At 36.4% G+C, this 18,086-nt stretch overlaps 1 protein-coding gene across 2 annotated transcripts in view; it reads left to right on the top strand.

Annotated features, from left to right (window-relative positions):
• The window catches only part of cntrl (centriolin), a 36,526-nt gene that overhangs the window by 17,318 nt on the left and 1,122 nt on the right, over positions 1 to 18,086 (top strand). For both annotated transcript variants that reach the window (XM_051109122.1, XM_051109123.1), the window contains 27 exons: positions 727 to 861; positions 1,099 to 1,244; positions 1,351 to 1,534; positions 1,662 to 1,817; positions 3,120 to 3,299; positions 3,379 to 3,486; positions 3,696 to 3,837; positions 3,945 to 4,087; positions 4,192 to 4,363; positions 4,443 to 4,741; positions 5,011 to 5,168; positions 5,267 to 5,426; positions 5,821 to 5,951; positions 6,995 to 7,135; positions 7,214 to 7,340; positions 7,698 to 7,862; positions 7,950 to 8,109; positions 8,757 to 8,872; positions 8,975 to 9,192; positions 11,699 to 11,856; positions 11,942 to 12,006; positions 12,089 to 12,277; positions 14,175 to 14,379; positions 14,481 to 14,644; positions 16,556 to 16,684; positions 16,863 to 17,066; positions 17,960 to 18,022. In XM_051109122.1, coding sequence (XP_050965079.1) covers positions 727 to 861; positions 1,099 to 1,244; positions 1,351 to 1,534; positions 1,662 to 1,817; positions 3,120 to 3,299; positions 3,379 to 3,486; positions 3,696 to 3,837; positions 3,945 to 4,087; positions 4,192 to 4,363; positions 4,443 to 4,741; positions 5,011 to 5,168; positions 5,267 to 5,426; positions 5,821 to 5,951; positions 6,995 to 7,135; positions 7,214 to 7,340; positions 7,698 to 7,862; positions 7,950 to 8,109; positions 8,757 to 8,872; positions 8,975 to 9,192; positions 11,699 to 11,856; positions 11,942 to 12,006; positions 12,089 to 12,277; positions 14,175 to 14,379; positions 14,481 to 14,644; positions 16,556 to 16,684; positions 16,863 to 17,066; positions 17,960 to 18,022 — 4,218 coding nt within the window. The remainder of the gene's footprint in view (positions 1 to 726; positions 862 to 1,098; positions 1,245 to 1,350; positions 1,535 to 1,661; positions 1,818 to 3,119; positions 3,300 to 3,378; positions 3,487 to 3,695; positions 3,838 to 3,944; positions 4,088 to 4,191; positions 4,364 to 4,442; positions 4,742 to 5,010; positions 5,169 to 5,266; positions 5,427 to 5,820; positions 5,952 to 6,994; positions 7,136 to 7,213; positions 7,341 to 7,697; positions 7,863 to 7,949; positions 8,110 to 8,756; positions 8,873 to 8,974; positions 9,193 to 11,698; positions 11,857 to 11,941; positions 12,007 to 12,088; positions 12,278 to 14,174; positions 14,380 to 14,480; positions 14,645 to 16,555; positions 16,685 to 16,862; positions 17,067 to 17,959; positions 18,023 to 18,086) is intronic.

Below are 18,086 nucleotides of genomic sequence, written 5' to 3'. Positions count from 1 at the left end.
TCCGAATGTAGATTTTAATCGGATACACATACGATATCTGGACATCCGACCTACGTCTAAACACACATGTCCGATTCTCCTCAGAACTCACAATGCGAGGGCGACACATGTGCCCATAAAGATAGAGTTTTAATGCTGGTGTGCTGTATGCGTCACATTTTACTGAGATGGAAACTTTATATAGGTAAGAAATTGCACATTCAGGAGCTGGTTTTCAACCCCTGCCCTGTGAATTTTATAAATACAACAGCTTCACTACTAACAGTTGCATTACATTTCTCAGCAATGAGATAACTTAGCAATTTTTGTAATTAAACCAACAAGCTTTACTTATTCACAGGATTCACTCTCTCTCTCTCTCTTTAAATAAATATCGTCTTTGCGATACTTTATTTCACTAAAGAATTATATCTTCTAACAAGTAGATAAAATAACAAATTAATATTTTGATGAAATCTGAGAGTTCTCTGACCCTCCATAGACAGCAAGGGTCCTACCACATTCAAGGTCAATTTAAAATCACCTTTGACCAATTTAATGCATCCTGGCTGAATAAAATATTAATTTATTTAAAAAAATGTACTGTAGTTTACTGATTTGAATATGTGGACAAGTGAACAAGATTTTCAGTGAATAAATAAAGTTTTAGTCTGTTCCTCCCACATATGACATTAGACGACTAGGGAGATAATATACTAGCACTTTTTTTGGCTTTTACACCTACAGATGGAGCATTCTGCACTGCAGGCGGAGCTGCAGAAAGAAAGACAGGCAAAAGAGAATGCTTTAGCACAGATGCAGATGGCTGCTGACAAAGAGCTTGAGAACACAGAGCTTCTGCAACAGGTCAACACTCTCCAGGTGTGTTACTGTACATCAGACTTCATACCAGAATAATAAAACTCACTAAGACTTTTCCTCTTTTGGAAAGAGAGGATTCTTGGAAAGACCTAAGAATGCACCGTTGAAATGAAGGCACCCCTCACTCATTCAAACCCTTCTTACAGCCTGTTAAAAAATGTGCTGTACATTCTGCTGCTTGTTGATGTATGAGAATTATTCAGACTTTGAATCCCTGGTTGAAAATGTCTTTCACAGGAGGAAAGAGACAGTCTTATGAAGAAGGTGGATGCTCTTCAGGGTGATTTGGAACAGGTTAGGGAGGAGCTGCTTTGCCCGGAGAGTGTGGCTAAACATTTAGGGGAGCTGAGAAGAGGCATAGCTACAGGACAAGAGATACTAAGGTATTATAGATTCTTATTGGATATTTTAGCACTAGACTGTGTGGCTACAAATGTGTCTTTCAGTCTGTGATATGTTTTTTTTTTTTTTTATCATGTCCTTTTGCAGCTTTGAGGACCTTGGGGAACCAGTAAACAAGAAATTCATGGAGCTACAACAGGAAGTGCATCATGTAGTATCTGCTGCTCAGAGAGACAGAGATGAGGCTCAGCGCTGTCAGGAAAGACTTGCTGGAGAGATGAGTTCACTCAGAGAGAGACTCAGGAAGTACCAAGAAAGATACCAAACTCAGGTGCGCTGCTGTTGTAGCATTCAAGTAATCATCATTACAGATTTAATTTAAGGACATTTCTATTTCTAAAGCTCAGATGCTTACTATGATGAAGTGATTCTGATCTCCCTGTGTTTGATTCACGCAGGCAGCAGAGAGACGGGCTGAGGAGGCGGAGCTTCATAGATTGAGGAAGGAGCTGGAAGATGCTCATGAGCAGCAGTACTTGATGCTTCAGCGTTTAGAGGAGACAGAAATGGACAGGGGCCGTCTTCTTGCTGAATTAGAAGAACAAGATAAACAGGTGCAAGAATGAGAGTCATTTTTTATTATCAGTATATTTTTTGTTACCTCCTTGAATTTCAGTGTTTGAAATCAGTCTCTATCTCCTGTCTACACAACCTTATTTATTTTTGTTCCAACCTGCTCCAGCTCTGTACTGCACACCATGAGAATTTTCTTTAGCCCTCCTCCTCCCTAGCACCACCTGTCTAGATCTGCTGCGGGGTTGTCTCTGCTTTACTTTAAAGCAAGAGCGTACATCCTAATCTGAAAAAAAACATTTTTTTTTTTACCCTTGGACCCTGTGAACACTGCGTTACAGTTTATACACTACCAGTCAAAAGTTTTTGAGCAGTAAGATTTTTAATGATTTTTTTACAGAAGTCTCCTCTGCTGACCAAGCCTGCATTTATTTGATACAAAGTACAGCAAAAACAGTAACATTTTTAAATATTTTTACTGTTTAAAATGACTTTGAATATATTTTAAAATGTAATTTATTCCTGTGATCAAAGTTCAGTTTTCAGCATCATTACTCCAGTCTTCAGTGTCACATGATCCTTCAGAAATCATTCTAATATGCTGATTTGCTGTTTAATAAACATTTTTTCAGGATTCTTTGATAAATGGAAAGATCCAAATATCAGCATTTATCTGAAATACAAAGCTTTTGTAATATTATACACTATACCATTCTAAAGCTTGGAGTCAGTATAATTTTATTTTTTATTTTTTGGAAAGAAATGATAGAAATTAATACTTTTATTTAGCAAGGATGCATTAAATTAATAAAAAGTGATGATGAAGACATTTATAATGTTACAAAAGATTTCTATTTTTTTAGGTAAATGCTGTTCATCTGAACTTTCTATTCATCAAAGAAACCTGAACCTTTTTTTGTAACATAATAATAATAGCAATAATAATAATAATAATAATAAATGTTTTTTAAGCAGCGAAACAGAATATTAGAATGATTTCTGAAGGATCATGTGACTGGATTATTGATGCTAAACATTTAGCTTTGAAATCACAGGAATAAATTACATTTTAAAATATGTTCAAATACAAAACAGTTATTTTGAGTAGTAAAACTATTTCAAAATTTTATTGTTTTTGCTGTACTTTGGATCAAATAAATGCAGACTTAGTGAGCAGAAGAGAATTCTTTAAAAAAACATAAAAAATCTAAAAACTTTTGACTGGTAGTGCAGTTACCAATGCGATATAGATGCCATCTTTTTCCACAATACAGTTTAACTTATATTTTACTTTGGATATTGTTTTAAGCAGCTATGTATTTAATAGTTTGTTGTCTTTCTAGGTAAAAGCTGAGGAGAGCCAGACTCAGGAGCAGCTAGAGTCTCTCAGTCTGGAGTTGCAGGCACTCAGGAGATCATTTTCCTCTGCTGACAGAATGGCTGCCCAACAACTAACTGCAGCAAAGGACAAACTTCACTCTCTTCATAGCACTATAGAGAAAATACATCAGGAGAGAGCAGCGGTAAGACACTAAATGAGATCTTTCGGGACCAAAATCAATGTGAGAGAAGTTCACTGATGATCTGTTTATATGTATGTAGAATGCAGAGGAGTTACAAAGCACCAAGATTCAGGCTGCCCAGGCCATTCAGGACTTGGCTAATGCCGAAGCAGAAATCGAGGTTCTTCAGAAGCTTTTGAGAGATAGGGTAATATGTCTGCTCAGAATCTTCAGACTTCAGTCTTATCTGCATTTCCACATTCTGAGTATGGTTGTCTCTAGAGGAGGTCACTCTGAACTTTCAGATTGGCTGTGAAGCCGATAAGAGATAGTGTTGGATATAGTGAAAAGGTGGCTTTAGTTTACTAATGTACTGTTCCCATCTCTATGTTGGTGCATGGTTTCTTGTTTCTGTAGGTTCATGAAACAGATGGGAATTTCCACAGTGTCCCAAATTCTAGTATTCAACAGCAAGAATTGGACAGATTAAACCAAACCTTGAAAAGACAACAGGCCCAAACCAAACGTCTCAGAGATCAACTAGCCCAAGCCAAAGAAGGTTTGTTTACAACCTTTATAATAATAACCCCTCATACACCGTAGCAACATTTAGGACATTACCTTCAAGGCAAAAATGGGACTTTTTATATATTATGGTTTGTTTAGCTAACAACGTAAATCTAGAAGAGCTGCTGGAAGAGATTGGAGCACTGAGGGAGACTCTTCTACAGCAGAATAACTTCCTGTCCAGTTTAGCAGATCCCCTGCCAAACACAGGATGTTGGTACTATGTACCGTCAAATCAAAATGTAAGAAATCATATTTTGAGACATGTTATTTTAGCTTGAGAAAAAGAAATACACTTGTAAATGTAAGTACCAGTTATTGTAATCAGCATGTTATTTTTCCTCAGGCCCCTAGTTTTGGATCTCAGGGCACACAAGACTCAGGACTGGGTTCTGTGCACCCACAATCCCCTGAGAGGGGCCGGCGACCCGGCCACAGAGCACACAGGGAGAGAAGACCTCCTGTTAATGGAGGATATTGGGTCTATTCGCCCCAACCACATGCTCATGGAAAGAGAGGCAAGTTCAGAGTCTTTCTTTCTAACGTCATCATGGTGAATATCATGTCAGTGCTGTAATATCTGTCCTCATGTCTCAGATGCGCAGATGTTCAGAGACAGTGGAAGAGAGAGCGATGTAGAGGGGGTGTCTGGGACACGCTTCACGCCTCCATCAGGCTCTGCAGGATTTACTCTACCTGAGGGTGCTGCTTTTCCTCCTGGTTCATTTATCTACAATCAACCTGTGCCTGGGTTTCCCATTGGCTCAAGTACAGTCCTCTATGGACCGCCCCCTGATGGAGCCAGGCTGGTGTACGGACCTCCTCCCAGCAATCTTACTATTCCTCTGGTGCCTAATGGGACGCTGCACTGTAATGTGCCTGGACATCAGGACTTGGTATGAGATATGTAGATTTCAGCTTAATTAAGCATGTTATTTCCTGTCCAGTTTTGCTACAATATATTATAAATGTTACAAAAGATATTCTGATATTAATCAGATTTTGGTCATATTCCGATTATGTGCACTATACCTCAAAAGTCTGAGATCAGTCATTTTTTATAAATGCAAACTTCGTGAGCATACAATATGACCTCAGACTTTTGAATAGTAGTGTGCATGTAAATTTCCATTATTTTCAAGACAAGTTTTGATTTGTGTTTCAGGAGCGAGATCTGAAAAAGGCAGAGCGTAGGCTGAAAGAGGAGAGTGTTGATAGAGCTCACAGTGAGAAAGAACAACAAGCACTTCAGGACGAAACATCAGACCTACAGCAGGAAATCAAACGTCTACGCAGGACTGTCCACACACTGCAGCGCCACACGTCAGTCAGCAATATAGACTTAATATAACACACTATGCCTCTGAAATGTACACTGCATGTGCATTAAAGTATGTGCCTTTCTGTTTTTGGTTTATCAGGAGTGGGCTGGAAAGCTCCTTATCACATGAGGAGGAGAAGTGTGTGCTGGGAGAGGTGGAGTGTGTGGAGAAAACCCTGCTGAAACGCAGAGCAGAGCTCAGAGAGGCTGACAGACTGCTGCTAGAGGCTGAGACAGAGCTCAAAGACACTCGAGCCAAGGTCTGACTCAAATTAGAGATAGAAAAACATTTTAAATTGTAATAATATTTCACAATGTTACAGTTTTACTCTACTTTTGATCAAATAAATGTAGCCTTGGTGAGCGTAAGTTTTCGTGTTTTTATAGGTTTTGCGCTTTTGTTCTAACTGAGCCTTAAATGTTTTTGTGCCAGATAAATACTTATCTGAAGTTAATTAAATAATTTGATCATTTCAAACGTATATATCTTCATTGTAATTATCTACTCTTTGTTAATAGCTTGAAGTGTAGACAGCTGCTTATTAAAAGAGTAGCATGACTACTGTTAAACACAATTTTAGTAGCTTTCCCAAAACTGATCTTCTAAATAATTCTAAAGAAATTACTAATGATGTAATGCATGTGTGTTTGCAGACTAAAGTGAGCGTGCAGCGCTACAATGAGGCCAGGAGGCGAGTTGAAGAGACAGAACGAGAGCTGGTGGAGATGGAACAGAGAGCTCAAGACACCGCCACACAGCTGGTGCAAACCAATCAACAGCTCAGGTAAACATGATGACAATACTCAATCTGAATCCTTAAAGCTGCTGTGTGTAGTTCACAGTCGAAGTCAAAAGTTTACAGAATCTGCAAAATGTTAATTATTTTATACAAAATACACTTAATTCTTAATACTGTATGATTCTGAGCCATCTTTTCACACTGAGGACAACTGAGGGACTCGTATGCAACTATTACAGAAGGTTCAAGCACTCACGGATGCACCAGAAGGAAACATGATCCATTAAGTTTCTGGGGGTGAAAACTTTTTGAAGATCGGGGTAAATGTAACTTATTTTGTCCTCTGGGAAACATGTAAGCAGCTTCTGAAGGGCAGTACTAAATAAAAAAAATATGATATATAGGCAAAATAAGAAAAATGTACGCATCTTCATTCTGTTCAAAAGTTTTCAAAGGAAAGGGTTCAAATACACAAAAAAAATGCTGAAAAACCAAAGAATTTGTGGGACCTGAAGGATTTATCTGAGAAACTCATGAATAGCTTTCACTAAACAAAAAAAACACAGCTGTGGATAATTCAGGTAACAACACAGTATTAAGAATCAAGCGTATGTAAACTTGAACAGGGTCATTTTTAAAAATTCAACTATTATTTTCTCTTGCGGACTATATGTAAACATCTTTCATGTGAAATATCTTATTGAGGTCAGTACTAAATAAAAAATAACATGCATTTTATATAATGCCCCTTTTTTTGGTAAAATAATTAACATTTTGCAGATTCTGTAAGTTATATGTAAACTTTTGACTTCAACTGTATATGCCGCTATTGGCACCAAACAGAATTGCAAAAATAATGGCAGTTTCAAAAAGGTCTACCAAACAATTTTGCTGTCTGCCGTTATTCAGAAAGGTAGTGCTTTATTGAAGGCACCACTTTATGGGGAAATCAACATACAAATGGTCTACTTTTAAATGAAGCATGACAGCAGCTTTTTAGGCTGTTCTGTGAGTCTGCATCAAGTTTTGTTTGAGCTGGAGAACTTGCTAAATTATGAAAATTAAGACTTATAAATGTGCTGCTGCAGGAATCTTCAAGAGGAGGTTAAGGAGCTGCAGAAAAGAAAACAGGACCAAGAACACACTCTACACAAAGTACAGGAGGTCCTCACATGTCAAGATGCAAAGTTTCAAGAAGTCAACAGAAAGTTGGAGAAAGTGACTGACAGGTGTGACAACTATTATTTCCGTAAATCACTGAAAGCAGGAAATTTCTGTCCACTGAACTGTCTGTCTCTTCTATATAGTCTGGAAACTGCTGAGAAAGAGCTCAGAGAAACCCAGAGCCTGGAGGTCAAACTCTTGCAGAGCTGCAGAGAAACAGAAGACTGTCTAACACAACGCAAAACAGAACTTGACGAAGTCAACACTCAGGTAACAGTTAATAAACTGACACTTTTATTCAGAAAAAGACCGATTACATAGATTATAAGTACATTTATAATGCCACAAATTACTTTTGATGGAAAAAATCTTTTTAAAAAATTCCACAAAAATATTCAGTAGCACAACTGTTTACAACATAATACTAAACGTTTATTGAGCCCCAAATCAGCATATTCAAATGATTTCTGAAGGATCATGTGACACTAAAGACTGGAGTAATGATGCTGAAAATCAGTTTTGACATCACAGGAATAAATTACATTTTAAAACATACAGAAATAGAACATAGAAAACAACAGGATAGTGTGCTATAAAGACTTTGTGGGTTTCTTGTGTGGGCTACAGGTGGTGTTGCAGCAGGAGGAGCTGTTGCTGCTGGACAGGAAGCTGGAGCAATGGAAAAAGGAAGAGGAAGTGTTGAGACTTAGTGTGGAGAAACACAGGCAGGGCCTGCTGGATGTGCTCAAACAGGGAGAGGAGGATGCCCAACTCTTACACCAGCGCATTCAGGTTTTTTATATGCACAAAACAGTGCAACATTTAAATATGTAGGAAGTACTTTTGATTAACATTTATGAACTGTTTGGATATGTGTAGGAACTCCGTGTGGATGTGCAGTCTCTGGCCGTGCAGAAGGGGGAGCTAGACTCTCAGTTGTCCGAGAGGAAAACCAGACTGGCACAGTATAAGAAAGAGCAGCAGAAAGTGGAGGAAACCCTGCAGAACCTCCAATCAGCCATCAAAAAACATAAAGCAGGTCTGTTACAATAGAATGGTCAGTTTGACATATCAACATCTGGCCCAACCAGTGGTGTGAGTGGAAGATGGAAGGTGTAAAGAAAGAAGGGGTGTTTTGGAATCCTCGTTACTGTTTTACTTCCATTCCAGTACTTAGCATTTAGCATTGAGAAGGTTTCTGACTGGTTGACAGAACCACTATTTTTTTGATCTTGTACATCCATTAGTTGCTTATTTTGGTGTGGTTTTCTGTGGTATATTCTACATTAGTGACAATGTAAGCAGACACAATAAAGACAGTAATAAAGAAACCTAGTTATCTAGGTGTATAACAGAAATCCAGATTTTTTTATGGTTTTAAAGGATCATATGTGTTAAAAACTAAATCAAGTAATTTTTTGCATCATAAGCCATTGTTTACCGCCAGCAAAAGTGTTTGTATGTCTTGGTGGGTCTAGTGAAAATGTAATTTAAAAGTAAAAAGAGAAGGTAAAAATGAAAAGCTACTGCAGAGAAGATTGCAAAACAGGTGCTGCTTGTGGTGGAGAAGACTGTTTAAACATATTTTTGTAAATTGTCAGAGTGGAAAAATCTGCAAATAGCATCAGTTTGGGAAATATTGTGGCTCACCTAATTAATATTCAGATGTGTGGTATTTGTGTTTAGAGCTGAAGCATGTGTTGGAAATGATCCAGATGGAGACTGGGGAATTAGAGGGCGTGAAGCTTCAACATAACCAGAAACTGGACCAGCTAGAGAAGAGCCAGGAAACTTTGTTACAGGTCAGTTCTAAACATTTTACCTTCACCTGTAATGTCTGTGCTGATGATTAATGTAAGACTGGACTAAGATGTGGAGTTAACGTTCGAGTGTTCGCTACTCAGGTGCGTGTAGAACTGCAGCGTGTGCAGCAGGAGCTGCAGGAGCAGCGTGGGGAGGCTGAGAGACAGATGAACCTGCTGGAGAAAGAGAGAGCAGAGCTACACACCCTCCAACAGAACAGCCTCGAGCTGCAGCAGCAAACAGACACAGCAGTCCAAGAGAGGAGCAGCCTGCAGGAACAGTGCAGAAACCTGGAGGCCAGACGGACACATGCTCAGAGGTAACGTGTGGAAAGTTTCAATCTTTCAAGACTTTTGAGTCATATTGGAAAGACTGCTGCATCAGTATTTAATAGAGCTGCCACTTTTTTGATGGTGGTTCTGTTATTATTATTACAACAGTTTTATCTGCTCCTATCCACCTTATTTTTCCTTTGTACATTTTATGGGTCTGGCTTCCAGTCTCACCCACGTCCAGCTATTTTTAGCTGTACAAAACAGCTGGATTTGCTGCTTGATTTTGCAAAATGATATGCTTTACCATAGTATTTTAATGTATTATCTTAATTGTGAACACACACTGATTTGTTGTGCAATCAGTTTTACCGTTTACTGCACATTGTGATTCTCCCTGTTATTTCCCTATAGCGACTTAAAAAAACCGGATGTCTTGCCCATAGGCTTGCTTCTGCATTGAAGAATAAGGTGGATATGACCCGTAAAATAAATGTATTTAAATGATTTAAATGTATATCAGTACTTTACAAGTCCTTCTTGTCCAAGTCTTGGCCTAGGAGAGAGGAACATACTGGATGAGCAAAATTTGGCATCAAAAGAACAAAATTGACACTTCTGACGAAAGTTTTTTTTTTTTTTTTTTTTTTTTTAAATAAATATGCATAAAAATACAGATGGAAATCTGGTTAATCTTGATTAGACATCATGTAAAATACTCTTATATAGTGCACATTTTGTCAACTATTCTGTAGCAGTGTCCAAAACCAAAGTAGCCATTGAGTGTATGACCAATGTACACTTAGGCTACATGTACACTAGTGCGTTTTCGTTTTAAAACACCTAACTTTTGCTACGGTTACGCCTGTCGTTTACACTACTCCGGCATTTTTGACCCTAGAGACTTTCGAAAATGCTGCAGATCTGTTTTAGTTTGAAAACTCTGGGGTTGCATTTCAGTGTAAACGGACCAAAACAGAGACTTTTGAAAACAATGGCATGACTGCCTACATTTGCTTTGCATATTATTGGCGACCGTGTAAACAATAACCTCATGCTTATTTAGGCTCATTTAAGAAAAGTAACCATTAATTTGCAACGTAAAAAAAAGAAATTACAGTATTTTTACACCTCAGGGAATAACAGTCAGTTTTATTATAATTACTTCTCTTAAATTAAAACATCCTTGATGACGTATGCAGCCTGAATGGCCATGTGACATGCATTTTCGGTTGTGTAGTGTAGACAGAGATTGTTTCTGAAACGCAGTGAAAACAGCAGTGTAAACAAGGATCATTTTCATTTTAAAATGCCGTTTCAAAATTAAAATGCACTAGAGTAAACAGGGCCTAAATTGTTAGAGAATACCCATAATACACTGCGAGGGTCATGCAAAATTAATTCCTGGGTCATAGTTATTAAATTGTATAATTAAGGTTTATTAGATTAGATTTCATCATAGATGGTTATGTTACTAGTGTAGCTAGCAAACACAATATACGCAAAAGGGGCAGCCTTTCTGGTGTGCTGTGTATCTGAATTTGCTCACTCATTTTCATTCAGTGCTTTAAGTGCACTATAATAGTGGACTGATGTAGGGAGTAGTGAAGAGGGTATACAGTGCATCCGGAAAGTATTCATAGCACTTCACTTTTTCTGCATTTGTTATGTTAGAGCTTTATGCCAAAATGGATTACATTCATTATTTTCCTCAAAATTCTACAACCAATACCCCATAATGACAATGTGAAAGAAGTTAGTTTGAAATCTTTGCAAATTTATTTAAAAAAAAAAAAAAAAAACACATATACATAAGTATTCTCAGCCTTTGTTTAATGCTTTGTTGACACACCTTTGGTGCTACAAGCTTATCACACCTATTTTTGGGCAGTTTATCCCATTCTTCTTTGGAGTACCTCTCAGGCTCCATCAGGTTGGATGGGAGGGTCAGGGCATAGCCATTTCCAGATCTCTCCAGAGATGTGAGTCTGGGCTCTGGCTGGGCCACTCAAGGACATTTACAGAGTTGTCCTGTAGCCACTCCTTTGTTATCTTGGCTATGTGTGTAGGATCCTTGTCCTGTTGAAAAATGAACCGTTGTCCCAGTCTGAGGTCCAGAGCGCTCTGGAGCAGGTTTTCATCAAGGGTGTCTCTGTACATTGCTGCATTCATCTTTCCCTCGATTTTGACTAGTCTCTCAAATCCCCACAGCGTGATGCTGCCACCACCATGCTTCACTGTAGGGATGGTATTGGTTTCTGGTATTAGTTACAAACTTCTTTCACATTGGTGGCATTGTTTGTAGAATTTTGAGGAAAATAATGAATTTTATCCATTTTGGAATAAGGCTGTATCATAAAATGTGGAAAAAGTGAAGTGTTGTGAATACTTTCCGGATGCACTATATGGAATGATTTCTTATACAACCTCTTCATAGCACTACTTCAGTCCAACTGTACTTTAGTTAAAAAAATGCACTTGTTAAATGATCTAGACTTGATGGGTTTTATGTTTATAGTAAAGCTTTACTGGATCGTAATGCTGTTGTTTCAGGTGTTTGGAAGCAACAGAGAAAAGGGCGAGGGCTGCAGAAACAGAACTGCTTAGACTACAGACTGAGCTGGACAAACTACAACAGGAGCAGAAACATACACACGACAGACATCAGGAGATCAGCAGAGACACAGCAGCCTTGCAGCAACAGCATGAGGGTATCCACTCAACAGCCTTACTGTAACATCAGCTCTAATTTGTTTATTTTAATAAACACACTGACATGCTTGTTTTTACCCACAGAGGAGTTAAGCAGATTGAAGAAGCAGCTGGTGGAATCTCAAACTCAGTTAGACGAGATTAGAGAGGTGAGTTTACAGCAAAACACTGCATATCTAGTGGGAGTTACTGTCCCATAGCATGAAAAGTGTTTCTCTTGTTCGGGTTTAGGAGGTGAAGGCTGCCAGAAGGCAGCGTGAAGAGCTTGTGAAGCAACAGAAAGAGCAAAAGGCCGAACTGCAGGAGAAAGAGGAGAAGATCAGGAGGAGACAACAGAGGCTGGACAGACTGGATCAACAAGTGCAGGAGCTGAAGGCAGAAGTAGTTATGAAACAGACACAGCTTGAAGAACATGAAAAGGTGAAGTGACACTGTCATCTGACACACGTTTTTCATATCTTCTACTGTTATAGATGTTGAGTGATCTTAAAGCAACAGTCATAATTTACTCACACTTCATTCTTAAAGGAGAAGTTCACTTCCAGAACAAAAATTTGCAAATAATTTACTCACCCTCTTGTCATTCAAGATGTTCATGTCTTTCTGTCTTTAGTCATGAAGAAGTTATGTTTTTTGAGGAAAACATTTCAGGATTTTACTCCATATAATGGACTTCATTGGTAACCCAAATTTGAGCTTCCAAAGTACAGTTTAAATGCAGCTTCAAAGGGCTCTAAACGATCCCAGCTGAGGAAGAAGGGTCTTATCTAGCGAAAAATCCTGAAATGCTTTCCTCAAAAACCATAATGTCTTCACAACTGAAGACAGAAAGACATGAACATCTTAGATGACAAGGGGGTGAGTACATTATTTGTAAATTTTTGTTCTGGAAGTGGACTTCTCCTTTAAGGTATTGGAATGATTGTGTTTACATACAATATTGCTACATTATACACAAAACAAGTAATGACAAAAAAAAAGAAATACAGTTGGTCAAAACTTTACATACACCTACAAAAAACAGCTGTGAATTATTCAGGTAACAAAACTATTAAAAATCAAGTGTATGTAAACTTTTGAACAGGGTAATTTTTATAAATTCGACTATTATTTTTTTCTTGTGGACTATATGGAAACATATTTCATGTGAAATATCTTATTCAGGTCAGGTTATATAATCCCTTTTATTTTGGTAAAATAATTAACATTTTGCAGATTCTACAAGGTGTATGTAAACTTCTGAGCTCAACTGTATACATGATATAACAATACATATATTTATGTACTTTTAAATATAATAACAAATAAAAATGGAGAACATTATTAAAGTTGCTAAGCAATAAATAAGAAGTAAAAAAAATAATACATGAAGGTCACACTTTAGGGACCAATTCTCAATATTAACTAGTAGCTTATTAGCATGCAAATTACTAACATATTGGCTGTTTATTCATATTTATAAAGCACAAATAAATGTTTCAGTCTGCATGACCATATTTTAGTTCCTATAATCCACCCCATACATAAACTTAACAACTACCTTACTAACCATTAATATGCAGCAAATTAGGAGGCAAAAGTAGTAGTTAATAGTTAGTTAGTAGTGTGAATTGTTCCCTAAACTAAAGTGTGACCAAAATAAATATAAAATATGTTTTGCCAATGAAAAATTGTCATGGTAAATGGTAGTCAGTTTTATGGATTTTGAATGACAAATGATAAACCTGCACAACAAAACCAGTCATGAGGGTAAGTTTTTTTTCAGTTGGGATTTATACAAGAAATACTATAAATAAGCTTTCCATCGATGTATGGTTTGTTAGGATAGGACGATATTTGGCCGAGATAAAACTATTTGAAATCTGATATCTGAGGATGCAAAAAAAAAAAAAACATTGAGAAAATCACCTTTAAAGTTGTTCAAATGAAGTTCTTAGTAATGCATATTACTTATCAAAAGTAAAGTTTTGATATATTTACAATAGGAAATTTACAAAATATCTTCATGGAACATGATCTTTACTTTATATCCTAATGATTTAAAATGATTTTTTTTAAAAAAAAAACACTATTTTTGACCCATACTATTTTTTGTTAGCTATTGCTACAAATATACCTGTGTTATGACTGGTTTTGTGGTCCATGGTCACAAATGATGACAATTTTTTTTTATTTTTGGGTGAACTATAACCTTTAAAACCTAAAAACCTTTTCAAAATCATTAGGTTTCAGGTATGATGTGAGTGACTCAAACTCAAGTCATTTTTTGGGTGTCTTAGAGTAATAAGATCATCATATTTGTGTTTTTTTTGTGTAGCTGATCAGGGTGCAGCAGCAGCAGAGCACTGATCTGGAGCAGCAGCACAGGCTGAAGCAGCAGAAGCTGCAGTCCCAGCTGCAGGCAGTAGAGAGCGCGCTGGCCCTCAGGCTGGACCAGATAGAGCAGGTCGCAGCCACAAAAATGGACCTGCAGAGGGAGCGCAAACAGTGCATTGCGCTACAAGAGCAGGTGGATAAACTAGGTGAGCTGCATGAGCAACATTACCACGTGTTTCCTTACATTTAGCCTGATAAATCCCGATTGGCTTGCCTTTGTCGTACTGAAGTGTGAGTGTGTGTTCAGAGCATGAGGTGAGCGAGCGGGACTCCAGACTACAGCATGCTGTTGAGGAGACCCATCGCCTGCAGGAGGCTCTGCTGTCTGACAGGACCAGCGCTGAGGGACGTCAGGAGGCCCAGAGGAACCACAGCCATACAAACAGGCAAAAACTGCAGGGAATGGAAAAGGTGATTGGCACGCTGATACATGAGTAGTACACTGGCATTTTTTTAAAAGATTTTTTGGGGAATTTTAGAAGAGTATATAGACAGGAATTGAAGTGGGAGAGAGAGAGAAAAGTGGGAAGCGATCAGGTAAGGTCCACACCCAAAGTGCAACGGCACTATATTTAACGGATCGTGGAGCTGTTGCATAGGTGCTACAGCATTAGAGGGATTAACGGTATTAAAAGGATAGTTAATGCTGAAATTAAATGTTGTTCCAACTTATTTTCTTCTTTGCAACATAAAAAGAAATATTAAAGAATTTTATGATATGCACAAAAACATTCCGCAGAATATCTTCTGATATATGTTCATACTGTTTAATTCAGTGTTACTTTATTGTTATTCATATACTATTATAGTATTTATTAATATTTTGAATATTTGAAAATTCAGGTTTTAGTGAATTTATGTGATAATTTTATGTTCTTTTTTTATAATTTGTGTAGCTTTTTTGATTCGCTTTTATTTATTTAATTTTAATTCAATTTAGATTTTTTTATGTTATTGTACCTAATTGTAAATATTTTAGTAATTCTGTTACGTGCTTTTGTCATTTGTATTAGTTTATATTAGTTATATATTTAATTGTTTCATTTAGTATATTTTCATTTTATATTTTATTTCTATTTAGCTTTATTTCAGATAAGTTATTTTCTTTAAGTTTTAATGTATTTTAATATTTACATAATTTAATTTCTGTTTAGCTTTATTTCAGTGTTTCTTTAGTATTATGTATACACTATTATAATGTTTATTAATATTTTTATTTATGTTTATTAATATTAATATTTTCAGTTTTCCTTTCAATTTAAGTTTTAGTAAAATTGTTTTGTGATAATGTTGTTCTTTTTTACAATATGTATATTTTTTTATATTTCTGTTTAGTTTTTATTTGTTTAATTTTAAAATAAATTTAAACACATTTTGAATTTAATGGAGTTTTAGTACTTCATTGTAAATATTTGAGTAATTCTGTTATGTACTCATTTGTAATAGTTTTAATCGTAACATTTAATTGTTTATATATTTTCATTTTATATTTCATTTCTATTTAGCTTTATTTCAGCAAAATTATTTTATTTCAGTTTTAATTTATTTCAATATTTAAATATTAAAACAATATTTAAATACTTATATTTAATTTCAGTGTTACTTTGGTATTATTTGTACACTATTATAATATTAATATTTTGAATTAGCCTTATTTTTGGTTTTCTTTTCAAATCAAATTTTAGTAAATTAAATACATTTTTTTATATTTCTGTTTAGCTTTTATTTATTTAATTTTAATAAGTGTAATTACATTTTGATTTTGAATGTAATTTTAGTACATCATTGTAAATATTATAGTAATTCTGTTATGTGCTTTTTTTATTTGTATTAGTTTTAATCACAAACCTTAGTTTTAATTGTTTCTTTTCATATAATATTTTTATTTTATAATTCATTTCTATTTTTATTTCAGTTTTAATATATTTAAATGATTAACCTTTTTTACATTTTAATTTAATTTTAATACTTCAACATGATTTTATTTCAGATTTCTCATATTTTATTTTATTTTATTTTAGCTATTTTAACTATATAGTTTTACTTTATAATAACATTGTCAAATTTATTCATCTGATATTTGGCAATTTTGAGATTATCAGCATTGGCTTGTTTTGTCAATTAAAACAAGTGTTTGAAAGACCAGGAGAAATAAGACTTTTATAAAGCAGTAATCCAACAGAATTAGATTGCAAGTGTGATACCGTCATGGATCTGTATAATGTGCTGACTTTATTATTTCAACCTTCCTTTATTTACACAGTCAAAGTCTTTGGTCGTTTGATTGTTCATAGCCAGCAGCCTAACTTGAGCTTGTTTCAGGAACGTGTGCGGCTCCAAAGGGACTTGCTGACTGTGGAAAAAGCTGCTGAAGAAAGCCATAAACAAGCCAGAATCCTGCAGGAACAGCTCAGAACCATTTCCCAAGAGCTGCTCTGCCTCAAAGACAAGGTACAAACAGGAAATAGCACTGTAACACACCACATCTGTTTGCTGTAATAGATCCCTGGCAGATGAACATATTTGTTCTACTAGTTCTACTTGTTTGGGCTAAAATCATTTCTGAAGCACATATGGTGTTTATCAGTGAATATGAGGAAGATGAATAACTTTCACATGGCTCTCTCAGCTGCAGAGCCAAGAAGAGGGCAACCGTCGGCTATGTGAATTCAAGGACGGCGTGCGTTCTGTGAGGTCACAGGTGAAAGCGGAGCTTGACAGTGGGGTAAGGGACCTGGAGTCGCCCTCTAGTGTCTCCTCAGACACAGACAGCCTGAAAGAGAACTATCCCGGGGTTACACTATCCGTAGGGAACCCAGCATACAACACTAAGGTGAGCATTTTCATATGCACCTTTAAATGTTTTAGTATAGGAGATGTGGGTAAAAATACACAGAATACTCTAAGGCCCTGTTTACATTAGTGCGTTTTAGTTTCGGAACGGCATTTTAAAATGAAAACGGTCCTCGTCTACACTGGAGTTTTCACTGCTTTAGAATCAGTCCAAAACAAGTCCAGTAAAGTGCATCCATCCACAATAAAACTCACATGGCTCTGGGGGCTGAATAAAGGCTTTCTGTAGCGAATCGATGCGTTTTTATGAAAAAAATATCCATATTTACCATGTAATAATCACTTTAATCTAGCTCTGGGCGGATGACGTTGGACGTCTGCGTTGCGCATGCACCTGTGAGTCTTGTGAAAACCAACTTTGTTTACAGGAGCAAAGGAAGCAAAGTTACCTTTCTTTAGCAATGGAGAACCAGCCTTCTCTTGGTTTATATCAAAATCCTCTGACATTTTTTTTTTTTTTTTTTTTTTTTTTTTTTTACAAATCTTTGTTTTGTACTTCTAATTCCTGACCGTTCCTTACTGCAGCACTTAGAATACACAATTCAGAAAAGAAAATACGATGACCACTGCTGCTGAAGAAGCTTACGCGTAGCGATGAATGAGCGTAGGTATAAACCAAATGCCGTACCATCGATTTTACCCTACAAGGAGTCTAAACGCCCCCAGATATCAAATAAAATCCTCACTGTGAAACACCTTAAGTAGCTTCACTATAATGGCACTCCCCAAAGTCCAAAATGTGTATAAAACGTAAATCTTTCATGGGTTTTCTACTACGTATTTTAGTAAGAGTCATCATTTATGTTATATTAAGCCATACAAGAAGTTAAGATTCACTCAACACCGCTAATGTTGAGCATTTGCTACAAACAGGATGAACAGTGGCGAGGCGAAGCCCTGAGGGAGAGACTGAGGCAGCAGGAGGACCATTTGAAGGTAAAGTCAAATCTTCATCATTTGATAAGGTAACAAACTTAAAGAAATTGATTTAGATTTTGTC

The sequence above is a fragment of the Labeo rohita genome, chromosome 5 (assembly GCF_022985175.1).
Source record: "Labeo rohita strain BAU-BD-2019 chromosome 5, IGBB_LRoh.1.0, whole genome shotgun sequence".
Taxonomy (NCBI): domain Eukaryota; kingdom Metazoa; phylum Chordata; class Actinopteri; order Cypriniformes; family Cyprinidae; genus Labeo; species Labeo rohita.
The sequence above is the reverse complement of the archived record's forward strand: the minus strand, read 5'-3'. Positions and strand labels throughout refer to the sequence as shown.